This window comes from Pempheris klunzingeri, chromosome 9, assembly GCF_042242105.1.
Source record: "Pempheris klunzingeri isolate RE-2024b chromosome 9, fPemKlu1.hap1, whole genome shotgun sequence".
Classification (NCBI taxonomy): Eukaryota; Metazoa; Chordata; class Actinopteri; order Acropomatiformes; family Pempheridae; genus Pempheris; species Pempheris klunzingeri.
The window spans coordinates 13,416,672-13,439,507 of NC_092020.1; the positions used below are offsets into that span (position 1 = coordinate 13,416,672).

Sequence of the window (22,836 nt, forward strand, 5' to 3'; positions counted from 1 at the left end):
CATATATGCTATCATATGTATTTTTTTATATGACTGTCTCTCTCATCTAAAAAATACAGACAAAAAAACAAACCTCTTTTACATTTACATCTCCATTCACACACCTACACTCTTGTATCACTTGTCTCAGGAGGAATTTCACACTGAACTTTGTGACACTTATTCTTGATGGCTTTTCCTTGATTGGCCGTGGCTTGGATTTTACCTCATTCTTATATTGTTTTAGACAGAAGTGTCTTCCACATGTCAAAGTACACGTTGGTCTTACACATATTTTTGGGAAATCAATGCTATAGTGATACATATCTCACCCATTAATACACTTTAAAAGCTGAATGACTGAAACTGTAAAGGTATGCTGTCTAATGCTGGTTCATCGGGTGAATGACCACGGCTCTTTATGTTTGAATGCAGTCCATTATGCTTTATCAACAGGTCTGTTTGATCATGCCTTCGTTTTGTTTGACCTTTGTTATGGTTGATTGCTCTTGGGTCTCAGAACTGAGATTGTGGTAGAAAGATAATACAAATATATAGAGAAAATAATGTTTTTAATGCCGCATTATAGTGTCGGTTTGTTTGACACCTCTGCAGTGAATGTGCTAGGTCAATCATACATGCTGAATTAATGACCCATATTTCATTCACAGCATTATGAATCATATGTATTTTACCCACTCTGTGTTTTCACTGTGAAGATCCAGACTTGGTCAGTGTTGTAGGCAATAATGCAATTTTCTCAGGCTGTAAAATGACAAATCATCAGTCACATTTTTCATTAAAATACAGTCTGAGCGTCATACAGGTGGTCTGCATAGGTCATGCTGACAGAATGAGGGACTTTCCCTTCCAGGTAACCCAAATAGTTTTTCTAGTACAATGATTTTGTGAACAGCTGTTTTACCTGATCTTTTTTCTGTGTATTGACCAAGGTTTAAAGTGACTGGTCTTAACTACCTGTGTTTATGCTGCCATGTCCCATTTTGGCATCTCTTTTATAGAAAATGTTGGATCTAATGCATCTGCTGTTGTCTTGTTGATGCTCATTGACAAACTTGACTCTGCACATTTACTCTGTGATGGTAGGAGTTCATTATTTTCATGAGAGGGCAAAAGCTTGTTCAGTCTACTTTTATTGTTTTGCGATCACCATAAATCACCATAGTGCTTGTAGATCTGCAGTGTTGAATAGGTTTGTACTTGTATTCTTTGTGCAGGTGGAATTTAATAAAAATTGTGGCCTTTTTTCTTACCTAACAAAACACAAAAAATTTCTGCATAAAGTATCAAAAAAGAGAGCCCCTCACTTTGCTCTTGTATTCAAGACATTTATTGAATCGGCACGTAAAATTGTCATTTTGGTCTCCACAGACCCTTTTAATAGTATGAGTCCTTCTTGAATGCAAAATCAGTGAACAGGAATTACCCTTATTTTGAGATTTTTAGCTTTTCTTTGATTTACTTGCGTGATTATATGTAAGTTACTATATATGCATGTGTTTTGCCTATAAAATACAAAGTCAGACAGTTAAAAGTTAGAAGACATCAGTCCTGTTGTGAGGAGATTCCTCTCTCATATCAGGGTTTATGTGGTCTATAACTCCCAACCTGAAGAAGAAGCAGGCTGGAGAGTGATATCTTTTCAGCAGCTTTCGGTTTAGTTTCCCCCACCTTTTCATCACCTCCACTGCTTTATTTTCTTCCTGATATGTGATTGAATAAACCAGTCAGAAGTTGGGAAGTCCAAATGTGAGTTAATGTGATGATAGAACCACACAGACACATTCAGTGCATTTAGTGTTAATGCTTTATGGTGCAGGTAAAATGTATGAACAAAAAAATATGTAAATTGTTAAATCTGTAAATATTAGCCCCTCAGTATAACTGCATAAATTAACTTCCCTGTCAGATGTTACAGATAGCTACTTCCCTTTTTTAATCCAAGTAACACAGGCACTCAGTATTCTAAATTTATATAAACCCAGCGGACATTCACGTCCATATCACAGAGATAACAGCCAATGTTGCTTCACCACAGTAACAAGCAGCAAGCTTAACTCAGGGAACTACTAACAAGAGTTAAAAATAACTGGTGGTTTTGTTTTATTTTATTTTATGGTCATGCAGGATAAAATCCAACAGCATCACATGATAACATCCGACAGTTAAAGAGGATATAAACAATCTATCACACTGGCCTTGGCATACAAGCAGCTGAAGCTAAACATTTTAGGGCCAAGATATTCAGTGTGACAAAATTCATACAGACCTGCAGTTAAGTATTACATCCGAAGGGAGGGGGGGGGGTGTAGACCTTTACTGGGATCACTACATCAGGTTACCTTTGTGGATCATAGGGAACACACCTCTGTTCCAGTTATTTCTATGGAGATTACCTGCATGGAGCTATGCTTTGGTGATCATGAGGCAAGGAGATTGGCACTGTGTGAGGAAATCAAGTCTGCAGCACAGAACCAAGAATGGATTCTCACAGTAAAATAAATGGATGAAAATAAAAAGAGGCTAGGCTTGAAAACACATCAGTCATAATTCTGTAAATATTCATATTAGATTCATAACCTGGAACCTGTTATGAGTCTGCATTTTATGCATCCTCGAAGACTTGCTTGGTGCTGGCTTCTTGATTGTTTCCTGATTTGAATCTCAAGGATAACTGCAGTTACAAATATTGTATATACACTGTTGCCCATAAAGTTGGAATAAAATGTTTTTTACCTCTCCTCATGAAATGATTGTGACAATGTGATTTATTCTTGATAAATAAAGTGTATATCTTCTCAACTTTATTGATCAAACTCTTCCAAACATATCACAGTGAAACTTAAACCACAATTAACCTTTGCAAACTGTGTATTCAGGCTTTAACAAAATTGGGGGTATTGAACAATTATTCCAACTTAATGGGCAACAGTGTATACACCATAGTTGTTAGTTGCCGTGTCTGTTTCAGAGAAAGATAAACAACAGCTACAGACACGCTACAGCCAATTTGAAGTGTTCATTTTATTTTTTTCTATGTCAGTGTTTTTGCTTAACTTAACTCACGGTGGCGCTATGCACCAGCCTTAAGATGTTTGAATGTCTCCATCATTTGGTGTGGAACCACAGTCTTGTGCTCTTGTGTCTATATAGGGACAGTCACTCTGGAATCGCAGTTGCTTTTCGTCTTGTGTGGTTGAGCTGTCTTTGTTCGCTTTATTCTTCAGCTGGTTTGGGACTCATCACTGATGATGGAACCGAAGCTGATCTTGTTTCAAACGTGCGGGTTCTATTTCCTGCTTCTTTTTGTGCGTGCCGCATATGGAGACATGAGCTATTCTTTTCCCGAGGAGATGAAACGAGGATCAGTTATTGGAAACATGGCCAAGGATCTCGGGCTGGAGACGCTCGCTCTCTCTAACAGAAGAGCCCGCATTGACACCGACGGGTCTGACAAACGTTACTGTGACATCAACCTGAATACCGGAGAAGTGATTGTTGCCGACAGGATTGACAGAGAGGGGCTTTGTGGAGAAAAGGCTTCGTGCATGCTAAAGCATGAGCTTGTTCTGGAGAATCCTCTTGAGCTCCATCGTATTAGTCTTCACATCCAAGATATTAATGATAACTCGCCACAATTTAATGAAGAATCGGTCAATTTAGAAATTCATGAGTCTGCAGATAGAGGAGCTCGTTTTGTGATAGAGGAGGCGCACGATGCGGATATAGGACAGAATTCAGTTCAGCGATACAGCCTCAAAAAGAATGCTAATTTCATTTTGGCTGCTAATGGAAACACAATAGAGCTTGTTCTTGATAAAGAGCTTGATCGTGAAACGCAAAAAGAGATCAATTTGCTCCTCACAGCTTTAGATGGAGGCTCTCCTCAGAGATCAGGTACTGTAGTTATACACGTCACTGTACTGGATGCTAATGATAACACCCCAGTGTTCAGCCAGGCCGTTTATAAAGCCAGTCTGCCTGAAAACTCTCCCTTAGACACTGTTGTGGTCACAGTGAGCGCTACTGATGCAGATGAGGGAGTGAATGGAGATGTGACGTATGACTTTGGACATGTTACAGAGGATGTGAAGAAGATATTTAGTATCGACCGTAAATCGGGTGAGATACGAATAATTGGCACTGTGGACTATGAAACTACCACATCATTTGAAATACGCGTTAAAGCAAAGGATGGATTAGGGCTATCATCTTATGCTAAGGTGATTATTTCTGTCACTGATGTGAATGACAACGCCCCTGTAGTCAACCTGAAGTCTGTGACTAACCCCATACCTGAGAACGTGTCACCTGGTACAGAGGTGGGCATCATTAACGTGCAGGACAGAGACTCTGAGAGTAACAGACAGGTCCGCTGCTCCATTCAGCAAAACGTCCCTTTTAAGTTGGTTCCTTCCATTAAAAACTATTATTCTCTGGTGACCACAGGACAACTGGACCGTGAACTAGTGTCTGATTACAACATTACAATCAGTGCCACTGACGAGGGCTCTCCACCTCTGTCCTCCTCTAAAAATGTCCAGTTATCTGTAGCAGACATCAACGACAACCCGCCTGTGTTTGAGGAACAGTCGTACAGTGCATATGTGAGTGAAAACAACAAAGCTGGCTCCACTTTATGTTCCGTTGCTGCTCGAGACCCCGACTGGAGACAAAACGGCACAGTGATTTATTCTCTGTTAGCCGGTGAGGTGCAGGGCGCCCCGGTGTCCTCCTATGTGTCTGTTAACGGAGACACGGGGGTGATCCACGCTGTGAGGTCGTTTGATTACGAACAGTTGAGGAGTTTTAAAGTCCAGGTGATGGCCAGAGACAACGGTTCTCCTCCGCTGAGCAGCAACGTGACCGTCAGCGTCTTCATATCGGACGTGAACGACAACTCTCCTCAGATCCTGTACCCCACGCCGGAGGGCAACTCCTTCATGACCGAGCTGGTCCCCAAAGCTGCACACGGAGGCTCTCTGGTGTCCAAAGTGATCGCGGTGGACGCGGACTCCGGACAGAACGCCTGGCTGTCCTATCATATAGTGAAATCCACTGATCCGGGACTTTTCACCATTGGTGTCCACAGCGGAGAGATCAGGACACAGCGGGACATTTCTGAGTCTGACAGCATGAAACAGAACCTGATTGTGGCAGTGAAAGATAACGGACAGCCCTCTCTGTCTGCCACCTGCTCCATGTATCTCCTTATTTCTGATAACTTGGCTGAGGTGCCGGAGCTGAAGGACATTTCTTATGATGAGAAGAACTCCAAGCTGACCTCATACCTGATTATCGCTCTGGTGTCCGTGTCCACGTTTTTTCTGACCTTCATCATCATCATCCTGGGTGTGAGGTTTTGTCGCAGGAGAAAGCCCAGACTGTTGTTTGATGGAGCAGTAGCCATCCCCAGCGCTTATCTCCCTCCTAATTACGCAGATGTTGACGGCACAGGAACTTTACGCAGCGCTTATAATTATGACGCCTACCTGACAACAGGGTCAAGAACCAGTGACTTTAAGTTCGTGTCATCTTACAATGACAACACGCTGCCTGCTGACCAGACTCTGAGGAAAAGTCCTACTGACTTTGCTGAGGTGTTTGGGGATTGTGATGCTTCTCCCGAGGTAGGCAGACATTTGATAGTATCTGTCTTAGATGTTTAAAACCTCTTCAATATTTAGTTTGATTTATCTCAAATGGTCAGACTATACTCTGTGGTACTCTAGTGCATCTCATTAGACTGCATTGTAGCTAAAAACACTAATTCTGTGGAGATGACTACACTGTAAGCCCGGATAAGTAGAGTTTACTTAAAAAAATTGATGCAAGTGATTGCACTTAAATTATTTGAGTAATGATCAACTAATTAATTGGTTGAAGTAGGTTTAACTTTAATGCTAAAAGTATTGGACTTAAATTATTAAGTAGAAAAGACAAGTTATTTGTACTTGAAATGCTGAGTTGAATGGTTGGATAGTGGGGTTGATTTTACAACAGATTTAAAGGTAAACTGACTAATTTTCTCAATTGCAATCAGATTAATTCATCATTGATTAAACAACTTTTTTTAAGTTAATCCAATTCAAAATCCTATCTCTAACCAAAATAGTTATTTGTGTTAATAAAAAACATTTAATAAACACAAAATGCAGGGATTTAAATTCTATTTAATTCTATTTAACATTGCCAAATAAAAAGTAGCTATGTAGCAATAGGCCAAAAAAACATTACATGAAAAAGTTTTGTGGTGCTTGCTCTTGCACAGAGTAGAACAAAGCTTTTTCAACCTCTGTAGATGTAAGATATCTCAATTTAAAACATTTTTGTATTTTGAACATCAGTTGCAACTCCTAATATTCTTGAGAACAAGAAAGGAAGAACAGAGTTTAACCTCTGACAAGACAATGAACAATTATCTAAACAAATGCTTATAGTGCAAGATGTGATAATGCTAGTGTTGTCCATCACATGAAAAGGACCCTCTGTCAAGGACTTACATTCTTTGTGCACCTTTTAAGGTCTTATGCTTGCTGCTCACCAGTCAGCATGAACTCTTTTATGAAAATAAAACATGTTTCTATTATATTGTTGAACTACAACATAGACATATAAATCTAGCTTGAACTAAAACTTTACGTACACAATGAACACTCTGGTGCTATGATCAATCTTACAGGGCAAGCGCATTCTTTAGAGTCTGAAGTTTGGGTGGTAGCACACTTCGACCCAGGTTTAGCATCACTTGCTGAATGAAGGTGAGTGTATTCTTCATACACTTTGGATACTCCAAATGGAGGGCATATGTTAGGCCAAACAAAACACACATCGCCTGAGGTAGGTTGATGAGGTCATCGATCACAAGGCTGCCCTCTATGATGACCCCTGCTCTGTGTGGGTTCAGCAGCGATGGGTTTTGGGCACCACTTTCTTCAGAGCAGAGGATACCCACTGGAAAAATCAAATCTTCAATAAACTTTTAGTTGTGGGGACACAATAGCAAAGGAAACAATAGTTTTCAAACTCCATACTTTTCATACTTTTTCATACTCCATACTCCATTCATACTAACCCTATTTCCAAAGCATTTAGGACTGATGTTCAAAATATCTACCTTTTGAATAAAATTAGAAACTTTGCTTGTTGGGAAGTGTGTAACCTCTAGGGCCCAAAAAAGGAAAATGATTTGTTTTTACTGTCAACTACCTTGACCAAATAACGTGACAATATTTTGAGGTTACACGACAGGATGTGTATGCACCACAATGAACAGAAATTAAAAATTTCTCAGTTAAATTTTAGGCTTCAGTGACAACATTTAAATATACAAGAGAAAACGACTCACCAAATTCCAGAATGTGAAGAATTTATGGTGGAAGCAGCCAATCAGATTCAAACACCTCACTTCAGTTGTTTCAAAACTTCAGTTTCAAGTTGGTTAAACTAAACATTTTTAGTGAACCCTGTATTTGGGTTAAAAATTGATACTATAAGTTTTCATAACTCAGAACTCTGAGTGCACTCTGCCATCAGTAATCCAACAAAAATTTTTTTTTTAATTAAACCTTACTTAGAAAATTTGCTTATAAACAATTTCGGGGTTAACAGTGTATGAGTGTCAGATGAAACCCAGTACACACACACACACACACACACACACACACAGTGTCTTTGTTAACATTAGTGCTCTGTTGTGCAGCACGGGATTATCTTTTTTCAACTGCAGTGGCTAGTGTCTCTGTCCTTGGTGCTGAACTTTGGCCTCTATGTTCTGGTCTGTTGTCACTTTTTGTCTTGCCGAGGTTTGTTCCTCAGTTTGACTATGCAAAATATATTCCAAAATCTTATGGGTTTCTTTGTTTTAATTCTTTAATGAGTGTATGTTTTTTGTCACAACAGAATATGCGTCATCTTCATTTTCCAGTTATAAAGCACATAGTCATTTAGTCACGTGGACATCGATGGAATATTTATGTTTCTCATTTTTCTTGTACTTGAGTTTTTTTCATTTTACTTCATTGAATAAAATTGTAGTTGTAATTTGTAGCTTAATACAGACATTTAGTTATGATTTGTCACTTATGCCTGTTAAACTGATTAAAACTGAAACTGTTGGCTATGATACAATAGACTGCAGTGTTACTGTATGTATACTCCTGCAGACAGCTTTGTCAACATCACCTCTTGCCATCAGTATCACTGAATATTAGCCCTGGTTAATGGACTAATGGACGTATATTTCTTATCTTGTTATAACTCAGTTTTTAAGTAGTCAAAAAAAGTTGTTTCCCTAAACTTTGGGATTTTGGATTGAGATTAGACACAAAGACATCTAAACATCCTTATACATATAATTTACATTGATAATTATGATTATGATTTTACAGTTACATTTCATCAACCTTTTAAAGATGGGACATGTTGTTTTCAACATAACACTGTTCATTAATTTAATATAGTCAACATCAAACATAACAGACTTGTAATAAAGTGACATAGTAGTGTGCATTTGTCAAGCAATAACCTTCTATTCTTTCAGTCATTTTAAGTGGTATCTCATACGAATTTCCATGCAGTTTACTTCATCTCAGCAACACTAGAAATATTTAGAACATATCCAATGACAAAACCATTCAGTCTTAACAGTGATCTCTTTCATATTACCAAATTCTGTATTGAACACTTTCATTATGGAATTCTCATACATATATCCACTTGCATATTTGTCATAAACCAGAAAAAAAATCTTCTCATCGTCATGATACATTTTCCGTCAAATATACTCCATAATAGTGTGTGGATAATACATTACTCTTCATTCAGAGTCGGTTTTATGTGCATATATTGATGGCAGAGTACATAATCAGAATATACAGTCAGACCTGTGTTTGATAATGAGTGAATATTATATAATTGTTACTGCATAATGCTTATTTAACTGTATAATATACAGAATAGAAATGTAAGATGATTTTGCAGTGTTATTACGTAGAAATTGTTTGTACATCTCTCATGGCTGACTGAACTGTGAGTGTGATGGCATGTGGGGGAAAAAGCGATTCTGTTGGTTGTGTGGGTGTAAAGTGCTCTTTAGCACCAACCACAGGGAAGAAGTAGAATCAAGTAAAGCTCAGGGTGTGAAATGTCTGCTCTGGTTTACTACTTTCCTGATTCTGGAGGTGTACACGTTCTGGGTACTGGGCATTTGGCACCACTGATATTTTCTGCAGACTTAATCTGTCTTTTCCTGTCCGGTTTAGACACAGACCAGACTGTGATCACTGTGCAGACAACAAACTCTCTCTGAACTCAGTGACTAAACTGTAGAACTCAATAAACAGCTAAACTTACTCAGCAAAAAGTAGCTTCCTACTGGACATTTTTAATAATGTAGTCTGTGCTGCAGGCCCAGGTTTCCTGGAAGAATGTATGTCTCCATGGCAAGAATGTATGTCTCTTGAGTATGGTGAGCTGTGTATGTGTGTGTGTGTGTGTGTGTACTCGGCTTCACCTGACACTCATTGTCATCTCCACAGAATGAGTGTTTTTAGCTACAATGCAGTCTAATGAGATGCAGTAGAGTACCAGTCTGACCATTTAAGTTAAATCATTGTGTGACAGGCATTAATCAACACATCTCTGACAGTGTTAACAAAAATCAAGCATTGTAACATTTACAACCGCGCAATTCATTCATTCAAATATTGTATGTCATCGCATTACATGGTCCAGCTGTTGCTCTTACTGTTTCCACCCACTTTTGCTTCAAACATGAATGTTTTTTAGAATATTAAGTTACCACAACCTGATTTTTGCCTAGTCTCATTTTGGCCACAGTGCGAGATGATAATAAGAATATCATCAGATTGTATGCATGTGTCTCATGCTGCCACTGTAGTTGTTGTAATTATCATCCCAGTCTCTTGGTGGCGCACTTTAATAATGTCTGACTCATGGATGCTATGTCGTGTCTCACCTTATCTGTGTCAGTGGAACTGGAGTATTGGGTTAGAGCCCAGGGCTGTGTAGGCATGCGTGCTCTTGTATGTGTGAGGGAGAGGAGGAGAGAGAGGCTGTCCGTGCGTGTGTGTGAGTTAGAGAGTTAGAGAGAGAGTTGGAGAGAGGGAGAGAGACAGCCGGAGAGTGGGAAGAGAGAGAGGGAGGGAGAGCAGTGGTGAAATGGGGATGGAGAGAGAGGAATCCAAGCTGACAGCGTCCCTAATAGAGCATGATTAACTCAGCTACAGAAGCAGGGAAACGTTGGATTGCAGCAGCAGCAGCATTTTCGGTTCGATATTTTGATGTCCGTGTTTAGGATTTAGCTATGATGTCGACAGTGCATCTGTTTCTGAAACCGTGTTTAATAACGGAGCAGCGAATAAACTTAAAATGGTGGCTGCATATTTTACTGCTCAGCCTCCTTTTTGATGTTTCGTTTGGAGAAGTCCGTTACGTCCTTCCAGAGGAGATGCAGCGGGGATCTGTTATCGGAAATGTTGCTCGGGATCTGAGGCTGGAAGTGGCAGAGCTTGACGCTCGTCGAGCCCGCGTTGTGGCGGAGGGAACCAGCCAGCTGTGTGAACTGGACACTGCGTCAGGCAATCTTTTGATCAGCCAGCGGATAGACCGAGAGGAGCTCTGCGCACAAGCCAGTGTCTGCATCCTACAGTATCAGCTCTTACTCGAAGACCCCCTTCAAGCATACAGCTTAGTTTTGGACGTTGCAGATATAAATGACAACAGCCCAGTCTTTGCTGCAGGGGAGATAAAGCTAGATTTAGTCGAATCCACAGTTCTGGGGAGGCGTTTTCCACTGGAGAGCGCGCATGACCCCGATCTGGGAACCAACTCAGTCTGTGAATATAAACTGAGCCCGAATGATCATTTTGCACTGGAAATGAGCACCCAGATAAACGGCAATGCTTATCCGGAACTAGTTCTTCAAAAGGCATTGGACCGGGAGGCACAAGCTGAACATGTACTGAAAATCAATGGAATTGACGGAGGGAACCCAGTCAGAATAGGAACTGCCTCTATCCACATCCGTGTTTTGGACGCCAATGACAATGTCCCAGTTTTTAGCCAACGAGTTTATAAAGCCTCTATACCAGAGAACTCGGCCGTAGGGACTGTCTTAGCAACTCTGAATGCCACGGACTTAGATGAAGGTGTTTATGGAGAGATAACGTACTCTTTCAGCCACCTGTCAGACAAGATGGGAGGAGTTGTCGAAATTGACCCTCTGAGTGGAGAAGTTCGGGTGGCAGGTCTTATTGACTATGAGGAGGCTAGTACGCACGAGCTGGATGTGCAGGCTAAAGATGGCGGTGGTCAGGCCTCCCACTGTAAACTTATTATTGATGTAATTGATGTAAATGACAACGAGCCTGTGATAGAGATAAAGTCTTCCTCTGCTAACGTGGCTGAAGACTCTAAACCAGGAACTATGGTGGCTCTGATTAATATTTATGACCTGGACACTGGGAGCAGCGGGCGCGTCACGTGTACGATCTCAGATAATGTTCCTTTTAACTTTGTGTCAGAGGTAAAAAACTATTACATGCTAGTGACTGACGGGATACTAGACAGAGAATTTCAACCTGAGTATAACATCACAGTTACTGCCACTGATGCGGGCTCCCCCTCTCTGTCTAGTGTAAAAGTTCTAACAATTGTGGTAAATGATATAAACGATAACACCCCGACTTTTACGCAGAGCCAGTACACTGCCAACATTTTGGAAAACCAACCCGTTGGCACGTTTGTGATGACAGTTAAAGCAGAGGACCTTGACGACGGTTCTAATGCTAAAACACTGTACCAAATATCGAGGGACACAAACTCAGAGGTGTCCTCCTTCCTTACCATCAACTCAGAAACAGGGGAGCTCTTCACATCCCGCCTCTTCGATTACGAACAGTCAGTTCACTTCCAAATTAAAGTGACAGCTAGGGATGGAGGAGACCCTCCACTCTCCACCACCTGCACTGTAAACGTGTTTATTAAGGACCAAAATGACAATGCACCCGTTGTCCTATATCCTGTCCAAACCTCCGGGTACATTGCTGAGGATATGGTGCCAGCTGAAGCGCCTAGAGGTTACCTTGTTACTAAGGTGGTAGCTGTAGACGCCGACTCTGGCCATAACGCCTGGCTCTCCTACAGAATAATCAAAGCAACGCGGCCTAACCTGTTTGTGGTCGGTCTGCACACAGGAGAAATCAGAACCGTGCGAGCGTTTGTGGAGGACGACGAACCGAAACAAACTGTGGTCATTTCAGTGACAGATAACGGGCGCGAATCTCTGTCCGCCACCGCCACGGTCAGCGTAGTAATTGGTGACGGGATCCCTGTTTTAAACGAACTCTTTGAGTTCGCAGGCGAATCACAGGACAGCAACAACTTAAGGCTGTACCTGATTATCGCCCTGATATCTGTTTCCTCTCTTTTCATCCTTTTAATCAGTGGAGTGTTTTATTTTAAGCTCTGCAGGCGTGGATATGTTTACCGTTCAACCACCACTAATCTCCCTGTTTTCCCCACGACCTACTGTCCCCCTAGTTTTACAGACTTAAGCCGTTGTGGGACCCTGCTGAAAGATGACCGCTATGATTCCTTCTTGACCACTGGGTCGTGGAGAGGCGATTTTCGTTTCGGTTCAAATACAGACACTGACACACTGAAGAAAAGAAGTGCAGCTTATCAAAAAAACACAATAAGACGCGCCAGTACAGATAGAGCTAGTCTGAAGGTGAGGGCAGCTGCACCGCATCCCTGTTACGTGATCAAATGAGAGGCGGTAATAACGCATTGTAATTATGTTGTAAAAATAATCTCTCTGGTATATTTCATTTGGACCCTCTGACTACCAAATATGTTCTAACTGCATTCATCGTCTCATGGTTGTGTTGAATTAGTAAAAAATGCCTATTATGGTTGTGTATGTTACATTTTTTCTACGAAAGTATTTGTGCATGAATATAGTATCAAGGCATCAATATGTTTTGCATTATTCTTGGAGTTTTACATATAACGTATAATAAATCGTAACCTTGCAGATGGCCTGTCTTCTGGAATATGTTTCAAAGTAGTTACAAAAATAATTAGTTTATCTACATCTGTTTTGTTTGAGATTGTGTTTATCAAAGACTGCAAAAGTTTGCAGCAGATATCTTTGTTGTAACTTTATAACCTATTAGATACCTAACATATGGTTATTGTGTCTCATTCCCTGCATTTAAATGCATGGTAGGTCTTTCTGACTACTCTTTTTATCACCATGTCTTCTGATCTCCTGAGAGCTATACAGTTATACAGGCACTGTAGTCCTAGCTGTTCATCGTTTTGCTTTGTTTCTGTGCAAAAAACCTTTACACTTTTATTTATTCATTTCCCATTTTTGACTTTAAAATATACTGCAGCCATGTTTTGATAATGATACATTATGTTTTTAACAAAATAGTACATGAACTGTTGTGTGACAGGGACATAATAAAAACTTTGCACTACTATGAATTGAAAAATGTGAACAAACTATGACTGTATACTGATGAAAAATAAACTTGAAGCAAAATTGTGTTTTACTTTCCTGTCTGCCCAGAATGTGTAAAGGACATGAGTGAAGGACATTTATAACAGAAACCATAACTGATGGTCATCATAATAAAATGCAAGGCAACTGTAATTGACAAGAAAAAAAAAGCCCTGACAAAGACTTGCATGCATGTCTATGCAGTACAAAATGCCTCCTGTCAGGTTTGAGCAACAAGCTGACCTCCTCTCTCAGCCGTCCTCTTGTCCTTTTATTCTCTTACTTCTCTGCACTTTCACTATCTATCTATCTATCTATCTATCTATCTATCTATCTATCTATCTGAGATCAATTCTTGTATAGTCTCTTCTAAGGCCTCTTTTAGCATCAATAATCCATAAATGGTTTGAACATACAACAGTAAAGAAACGGATAAAACAGGTGTACAAAAACAAAGTACATTTAAAGTCCTGTAAACAGCAGAAAACAAAATATTTCTATATGTATGAATGTTGGCATCATGGTGTTTTGCATGCCCCGAGCGCAACCTTTAAACTGCACTTCCTTTTGTATGTTTGTTTATAACACAAACAATAGAATATCTTTCATCAAGTACTTGTGTAGACATCAGTTTCTTTTTCTTGTCACTGAAGTAGATGATTCTTGCAGATCATTAAACTTTGGTTCTAATGTGATACGCTGTCATTGAATTTGAAAATGTGATTTGATGAATGTGATATTAATATTTGACAGTTCTAAATGATGATATCTTTGGATGCAGGCTGCTATGTTAAGCTGATTATAGAATAAAGTAAGCTTAAGTGCTCAAAAAATAGACTAAAGCCTAAAAGCTACCAAAATAGTCATTCAGACCCTGGTTGACACAGAAGTGGGAGCTGTGGGAACAGTCCAACACACCTAAGGTACCTGCCTGAACTGATAGTCAGAGTAAAAAAAGGAAAACACAGCTCCATTTCTGGTGTGCTGACAGTGCTCTGGAGTGAGGAGGGGATGGAGCAGAACAGAGCTGAGCAGGTTGAAGCTTTATGCTTGGTTGACAATATGTTTATTTTTATTTCCTAAAAATAGCAAAGTAGTCCTACTTAATTAAGTCAAGACATAGACTGCATTATGCAACTGACGATCAATATGGAGTCAGACTATTTGTTTGATCTATGTTTAGTGTGAGTGTGTCCTGGTTAAAGCAGCTCCTGGAAGTTATCCATTTTTTAATGTTGTGTAACTTCCCCAAAGAAGTCAACATGAGCAGTGACTGATATGTCACGAGATCAAACCATTATATTACTCAGTATTTCACTGTGGATATGTATATAATACATATGAAAGTAAAAGAGTGTGACAAGATCAGATTAATTGGTTTTTAAGGACTGATACTAACTGTGTTCTTTTTTCTCCTTTCTTTTCTTGGTGCACTCACTCAATGAAACGTCCATTTTGATCCAGCAGGTAAGAGCATTTTAATTTTCCTCTCTCTTTGAATCTCACACAGCACTCCAACGTTTATTACTCTGTAATGTTAGTGTAACAGCCACATCAAAACCACACTCAACTCCCACAACACAGTTGACCCAGAATGAGTCTTCATCCATTTCATCTTCTATTTTTCTCTTCATCTCTTTTTTTTTACTGACGAAACCAACTAAGAAACATACCATTATGAATGTTTGTAAGACACACATCTTCCCAAATGAAAGTCATATTCATGCAAAACTGACATTTTAGCCAGCAGTCTTGTAACACAGGCAGCTGCTTTGCTCTTATTTGTGTGCTATGTTATTTTACCCGAGGCTGCATGAATATTAATAACCTTGGCTGCTGCTGTGCAGTCATTGCCTGAATAATGCACAATCATGATGTGCAGAATGTTACGCTCTGCAGCAGTACATGCTAATATTATGTATGAACAGGAGGACGATGTACTGTGACCCAATAAAGAATTAGACATTCCTACCTGTGCAGACATAATTTTAGCTGCATAGAGAAGAAATGTGCTGCTGTGAAATTTATCAGTATTCATTCACGCTTGTGGATGAGTGTTGCAGTAGAACTAGATGTTAATTCCACTGACCAAATATAGGTCACTGGATTTATCAGTCAGACTGGATGATGAGAGAGAGAGAGATTATCTATCTATCTCTCTATCTCTCTCTCTATTGCTCTCTCTATCTCTCTACCTATCTCTCTCTCTCATTCTGAAAATATCGGCAATTACTTTTTTTTTGGCACTTTTATTCTTCACTGGATTTTGATGTTGTAGATTTTCGACATTAAAGGTTAGGCAGGAGTGGCTCGTTCAGTTTGAATACACTGGACTATTCAGACCAGTCAGTTCACATACTGATGATGATGTTGTTTTACTTAGTCACTGTTGGTGGTGCTGTTGCCTAGGCAGACTATTTGTCTAACATCAGCTTTATCACAAGTCACCGCCCGTCTTCGTCTTCTGAACTGGCGATGTTTATGCTCAGTACGGCTCTTCTGTGGATGCCACTGTAAGGATTTGACTGACGATTAGAAAATACGGTCTCTCTCATATACGCGCGCTCTCTCTCTATGCGGATAGCTGCGTAATTTTGGATCTAGTATTTATGAGAAGGAATGGATTTCCTGAAGACCAAAAGGACTTCATTGGATTGGAGGGTCTCCATTTTTCTTTTCTGTGTTGTTGCTGTGGTTAGCGGACAAATCCGTTATTCTATACCAGAGGAGATGAGGAAAGGGCTGTTTGTGGGAGACGTTGCAAAAGACCTGGGTTTGGATGTAAAAAGGTTGGTTTCTGGTCGTGCTCGTCTTGTTATAGACGATGAAATCCAGTACGTCGCGCTGAACCAGAACAAAGGACATATGGTTGTCAATGAAAGAATCGACAGAGAAAAATTGTGCGCCAAGAAATCACCCTGTAGCTTTAGTCTAGAGATTGTCCTCGAAGATCCACTTGAACTGTTTTCCATTACCATCGAAGTACAAGATATAAACGACCATGCTCCTGCTTTTCCCAAAAGGGAAATTAATTTGGAAATAAGCGAATCGACGCGCACGGGGACTGCATTCTTGCTTGATAGTGCAGCTGATCCTGACGTAGGAATAAATTCATTGCAAAGTTACTCTTTAAAAGCAAACGATCATTTTGTTCTGAAACAGCACAGTCGCGTAGATGGAAGTAAATATGCTGAAATGATGCTTCAGAGCGGTTTGGACCGCGAGAAGCAGAGCGAGCATACGCTCATATTAACCGCTGTAGATGGCGGTGAACCACAGAGGTCTGGAACAGTCAAGATACATGTATCTGTTCTGGACGCAAACGACAACGCACCGGTTTTTACGCAGCCCGCATATAAAGCGTCTGTCTTGGAGAATGTATTGCGAGGCACAATTATTGCTAGAGTCACTGCCGTAGATGCAGACGAAGGTTACAATGGTAACGTTACATATTCCTTCACCCACTTAGAGGATGATTCATCATTTCCTTTCCAAATAAATTCTCACACGGGAGAGGTAAAACTCACCGGTGACATCGATTACGAGATTTCTCCAAATTACGAAATAAATATTCAAGCAAAAGATCCATGGGGAGTAGCGGGCGCCAGCAAATTGATAATTGAGATAGCAGATGTGAATGATAACAGTCCAGTAATCACAATGGCTTCATATTCGGGTAAAATTTCAGAGGATTCTACCCCTGGCACAGTCGTGGCGCTGATTAGTGTCCAAGATAAAGATTCCGGTAAAAATGGACAGGTTCATTTAAATATAGGTGAAAATCTCCCTTTCAAAGTTAAGTCGTCTCTCAGAAACTATTACACGTTGGTCACGGAGCAAAATCTGGACCGAGAAAAGCGCTCCAAGTACAACATTACTCTCACTGCCACCGACGAGGGCGTGCCTGCCTTATCAAGCAGAAAGTCTGTTGTTTTAGACGTTACTGATATTAATGACAACGCACCAGCTTTCAGCCAAAGTGTTTACATCACCCAGGTAATGGAGAACAATTCTCCTGGTGTCGCTCTGTTGCAGATCCACGCCACTGATCCAGATCAGGGTCAGAATGCACGGATATCATTTTTTCTTGTTGATGGTGAGGTTAATGGAAACCCCGTATCCGCATATTTCTCCATTAATACAGAGACTGGAGTCATTCAGTCTTTACGTTCACTGGACTATGAACAAGTCAAAGAGTATAAAATACGAGTTAAAGCGCAGGATGGAGGCTCCCCTCCACTCAGTAGTAATGTGACGGTGAAAATACTGATCCAGGACCAGAACGACAACCCCCCTCAGGTTCTGTACCCAGTCCAGACTGGAGGCTCTCTGGTGGATGAGATGGTGCCTCGTTCAGCAGATGTGGGCTACCTGGTGACTAAAGTGGTGGCTGTGGATGTGGACTCTGGACAGAATGCCTGGCTCTCCTATAAAGTGCAGAAAGCCACAGACAGGGCGCTGTTTGAAGTGGGCTCACAGAACGGAGAAATCAGAACTATCCGCCAAGTGACTGATAAAGATGCTGTGAGACAAAGACTGACTGTGATAGTGGAGGACAACGGGCAGCCCTCTCGTTCAGCTACAGTCATTGTTAACGTGGCGGTGGCGGACAGCTTCCCTGAAGTGCTGTCGGAGTTCACTGACTTTACTCACGACAAGGAGTACAACGACAACCTGACTTTTTACTTAGTGTTGGCTCTGGCTGTAGTTTCCTTCCTCTTCATCACGTGTGTGGTGGTTATTATCTCAGTGAAAATCTACAGATGGAGACAGTCTCGCATCCTGTATCACTCCAACCTGCCTGTGATTCCATATTATCCACCACGTTACTCAGACACTTTGGGGACAGGGACTCTCCAACACGTGTACAACTACGAGGTGTGCAGGACGACTGACTCCAGAAAGAGTGACATCAAATATGCTCAGCCAATGAGTCAAAGTTTGGTTAGTGTGGATGACGCTGGAACTGAAACTCTGCAGAATAGGGGGCAGTCATCAGCAGTATCTCACACGTCTACTCTGGTAAGTTGGAATCATATCAGCTCTTACTTCATTGAAAATTAAAATAATTGTAGGTTCACGTTCATGTTTTTGTATTGACGTTATTGATTGTAGCTGGGACAGAGGGCATATAGACCATACTGGAGCTCTTTCGCTGTCCATGGTGCTGAAGTGCTCCTGAACTGGTCTACTGCTGTTATATGAGGTCGTTGGGTTCGAATGACTTTGAACAGAACCTGGTTGAATTTCTTTCAACAATTTTGAATAATAATGATAATGATGATAACAATAATAATAATAATAGCCAGTAGCAGTAGTATTCATGATATTTTATGGTATGTTTTCAATGGACTGCTAATAGGGCAAGACTGTCTCTTTAATTTTCTATTTATTTTTTCTATTCTAGAGACACAAAGGCAATGTCAAGAGACATATCACGCAGATTTTGAAGTCTAACTTTTCTATGACATATGCAGTATCAAAGTCATCCTACTTACCAAAACGGCATACAAATGATCAGCCATGTCCATTCCATACTTTTTCCCTCTCTCTCTCTTTCTCTCTCTCTCTTTCTCCCTCTCACTCTCTCTTTCCCTCTCTTCTAACCAGGCGTTGGTTGGTCGTCTTACACATCTATAATTTTGTCAAGAGAAAAAGGAGCTTTAAAGATTAAATATTACCTATACCGCATTTTTATGTTGAGTGCATCATCTGAAACACAGTGGTTATCTGAGTTTCATGTTTTAGCCTCTAAGTGACGCTGTTGCCTGGTAAATCAATTCTGCTTGACATTGTGAGGCAGTGCTGCTCCCTCCCCTGTTACTGCATTTTACAAGAGGACATGGTCTGTGTTCCGTGCGAGCTGGGGCTCATCGGATGCACAGTTGATTAACACTTCTATCGTTGATCGACATTGATCTGGAATTTATACTTTTTTCCTCACTGAGTTGAAATATTCAGTCAATCTTTCAGTTGGCTTGAGGACCCTCTTTAACATGGCATTTAAAAATCATCGAGACAGCGGAGTAAGACGGCGATTGCAAGGGGCAGCGTGTCTGTCTATTTTTCAGCTTATTTTTCTTAATCAAGCAGGTGCGCAGATCCGGTATTCGATCCCAGAGGAGATGAAAAAAGGGTCCCTTGTTGGTAACGTTGCACAAGACTTTGGTCTGGATCTGAAAAGGCTCCGTTCTGGCCGGGCCCGTATCGTGACCGGAGAAAACATCCAGTACACCGAGCTGAAAATAGACAAAGGGATTCTAGTCGTCAAAGAGAGAATCGACCGAGAGCAGCTGTGTGGAGACGTAACACCGTGCAGTTTTGCCTTTGAGATTTTACTGGAAAAACCAATGGAGTTGCACCCTGTGACTATAGAAGTGTTGGACGTCAACGACAACGCTCCCACTTTCCAAAACAGTCACTTGGAATTTGAAATAAGCGAATCAGCTGCGCTTGGTTCCCATTTTGTTTTGGAGAGTGCGGACGATGCTGACGTTGGGGAAAACGGTCTGCAGAACTACGTTTTAACTCCGAACGAAAATTTTGTTTTGAAACAGCACGTAAATCCAGACGGCAGTAAATACGCCGAAATGGTGCTTCAGAAACCCTTAGACAGAGAGGAACAGCCACGCCTGTCTCTAAAGCTGTTGGCTGTGGACGGTGGAAATCCCCAGAGATCTGGTACAGTAAATATAGACGTCAACATTTTAGATGCCAATGATAATGCTCCTGTGTTTAATCAGTCTGTGTATAAGGCCACGGTGGTTGAAAATGCACCAAAGGGCACATGCATCGTTGCTGTGAATGCAAGCGACATAGACAGCGGTTCAAACGGACAAGTAACTTATTCCTTTTCAAAATCAAAAGCAGGAATAGCTGATTTGTTCGATATCGATGCAACTACTGGAAGAATATATGTGGCAAAGGAAATAGATTTTGAAAAAGACAAAAAAATTGAGTTCAGGGTTGAAGCTAAAGATCAAGGCGGACTGACAGACTCTAGCAAAATTGAAATTGAGATTTTCGATGTTAATGATAATGCTCCGGTCATAAGCGTCATGTCGTTCACGAGCCCGGTTTCAGAAGACTCCCCGGTTGGTACCACCATTGGCATAATTAATGTTAAAGATCTTGATTCGGGTGAAAATGGACAAGTAAGATGCATGATCGAAGGCAATGTTCCTTTTAAAATTAAATCCAATGTGAGAAATTATTATGCGTTGATTACTGATGCTGCTTTAGATCGCGAAAATCTTTCTGAATGTAATATCAGTGTTATAGCCTCGGACGCAGGATCACCTCCCCTCTCAACTAAAAGAACCTTTAATCTAAAGGTCTCAGATGTGAACGATAATGCTCCGGTATTTCCACATGGCTCGTACAGTGCATTTATCGCAGAAAATAACTCTCCAGGTGTATCTATAGTAAGTGTAAATGCTAAAGACCCTGATGAAAACCAAAACGCCCGCGTTTCCTATATTTTGGAAGAGTGTGAGATCGGTGGATCTCCAGCTACTGAATACGTTTCTGTAAATGCAGAAAGTGGAGTGATACACGCAGTGCGCTCATTTGATTATGAGCAGATAAAAAAGCTGGTTTTCGTCGTCAAGGCGCAGGATGGAGGCTCCCCTCCACTCAGTAGTAATGTGACGGTGAAAGTACTGATCCAGGACCAGAACGACAACCCCCCTCAGGTTCTGTACCCAGTCCAGACTGGAGGCTCTCTGGTGGATGAGATGGTGCCTCGTTCAGCAGATGTGGGCTACCTGGTGACTAAAGTGGTGGCTGTGGATGTGGACTCTGGACAGAATGCCTGGCTCTCCTATAAAGTGCAGAAAGCCACAGACAGGGCGCTGTTTGAAGTGGGCTCACAGAACGGAGAAATCAGAACTATCCGCCAAGTGACTGATAAAGATGCTGTGAGACAAAGACTGACTGTGATAGTGGAGGACAACGGGCAGCCCTCTCGTTCAGCTACAGTCATTGTTAACGTGGCGGTGGCGGACAGCTTCCCTGAAGTGCTGTCGGAGTTCACTGACTTTACTCACGACAAGGAGTACAACGACAACCTGACTTTTTACTTAGTGTTGGCTCTGGCTGTAGTTTCCTTCCTCTTCATCACGTGTGTGGTGGTTATTATCTCAGTGAAAATCTACAGATGGAGACAGTCTCGCATCCTGTATCACTCCAACCTGCCTGTGATTCCATATTATCCACCACGTTACTCAGACACTTTGGGGACAGGGACTCTCCAACACGTGTACAACTACGAGGTGTGCAGGACGACTGACTCCAGAAAGAGTGACTGTAAGTTCGGCAGAGCTGGTAGTCAGAACGTGCTGATTATGGAGCCCAGTTCAACAGGGACGATGCAGCGGATACAGAGTGAGAAGAGCATCCTGGATGAACCAGACTCTCCTCTAGAGGTGAGTTAAGTAATGCAGCTTCGTCTCTTTGCCGTTATTTCTCTATGTGCGTAGTCAGTTGCAGCACCAAGGACAGCATCGCAGTCCGTTTGGATCAGTCCTAGGAAGCATGTGTCTCTATTCATAGTCAGAGCTCCAAAAATGTATTGGCTTCATGCTCTTTCAGCTGTTTTATTGTCTTACACGTTGATTGCGTTAATACTTCGTCGTATTTTATGTTACCTTGAGTGATCTACAGAGTCTCTTGATGTGCATTCACTCATTATTGTTGCAGAAAACTGGTTTACATGTGACTTAAATCGTGATAGTGACCAAAAATGCTCCTTTTAACATCAACTGGTTTTACCAGACTCCCATTGATTTCCTTCCCTGCGCCTCCCGATACATTTTGATGGTATTTTGTTTTTCATTCATTTGTCTGCAGTGTATTGCAGAGCAGCGTTTATTCACATATTTGTTCATTATGAGAGCGGCATTCACATAAAGTTCAGGTTTAGTCTGTTTCTTATCTTAGTGTTTTTTGATTAATCATTGCCCTCAAAGTATCCTAATGTTTAGTTTATTTGATTATTCACCAGTGAAATGTAATATACCGCCTCATATTTGCACAAATCGTTCTAAATTGCATGAAGTTACTGATTTTGAACTCTAAGGGACGCTGTTGGCCAATCCAACATAATCTTTGAAACATTACCACACTGTCCCCTCCCTCACCGCCGTGGCCTCTGAGAGAAAAGGAGATGTTGTGCATTATGTGGGCTGACATCCGAGGAAAACAGACTCGCATTCATTCATCCTTCTTTTCAGATATATACAGTAAATTAAAAGGACAAGATTATTCTCCACTTTAGAAGTACATTCCCTTTTTTAGAGTTG

General features: G+C 41.0%; 2 protein-coding genes across 2 annotated transcripts; both read left to right on the forward strand.

The window, feature by feature from the left end:
• The first annotated feature begins 3,380 nt into the window (after positions 1 to 3,380).
• LOC139207670 (protocadherin beta-15) lies at positions 3,381 to 12,796 on the forward strand. Its single transcript, XM_070837410.1, has 6 exons — positions 3,381 to 3,465; positions 4,018 to 4,122; positions 4,267 to 4,359; positions 4,450 to 4,607; positions 4,719 to 5,630; positions 10,379 to 12,796. Exons 1-6 carry the CDS (start codon positions 3,381 to 3,383, stop codon positions 12,794 to 12,796), a joined length of 3,771 nt encoding a protein of 1,256 aa, XP_070693511.1.
• A 3,357-nt stretch (positions 12,797 to 16,153) lies between these two features.
• Positions 16,154 to 21,969, forward strand: LOC139207671 (protocadherin gamma-A8-like). The gene is made up of 5 exons (XM_070837411.1): positions 16,154 to 16,497; positions 17,779 to 18,556; positions 18,942 to 18,951; positions 19,628 to 19,913; positions 21,177 to 21,969. Exons 1-5 carry the CDS (start codon positions 16,154 to 16,156, stop codon positions 21,967 to 21,969), a joined length of 2,211 nt encoding a protein of 736 aa, XP_070693512.1.
• Positions 21,970 to 22,836: the final 867 nt, after the last annotated feature.

Bases quoted from the DNA above. Each gene is read 5' to 3' on its own strand.
- LOC139207671 (XM_070837411.1), top strand. From the start codon at position 16,154: ATGGATTTCCTGAAGACCAAAAGGACTTCATTGGATTGGAGGGTCTCC. The intron at 16,498-17,778 runs GTTTTCCATTAC...CCCTCCACTCAG, and splicing joins CTCGAAGATCCACTTGAACT to TAGTAATGTGACGGTGAAAA. The intron at 19,914-21,176 runs GTTGGACGTCAA...TCCACTCAGTAG, and splicing joins CACCCTGTGACTATAGAAGT to TAATGTGACGGTGAAAGTAC.
- LOC139207670 (XM_070837410.1), top strand. From the start codon at position 3,381: ATGGCCAAGGATCTCGGGCTGGAGACGCTCGCTCTCTCTAACAGAAGA. The intron at 3,466-4,017 runs GTGACATCAACC...TTGTGGTCACAG, and splicing joins CGGGTCTGACAAACGTTACT to TGAGCGCTACTGATGCAGAT. The intron at 4,360-4,449 runs GTAACAGACAGG...TGGTGACCACAG, and splicing joins GCAGGACAGAGACTCTGAGA to GACAACTGGACCGTGAACTA.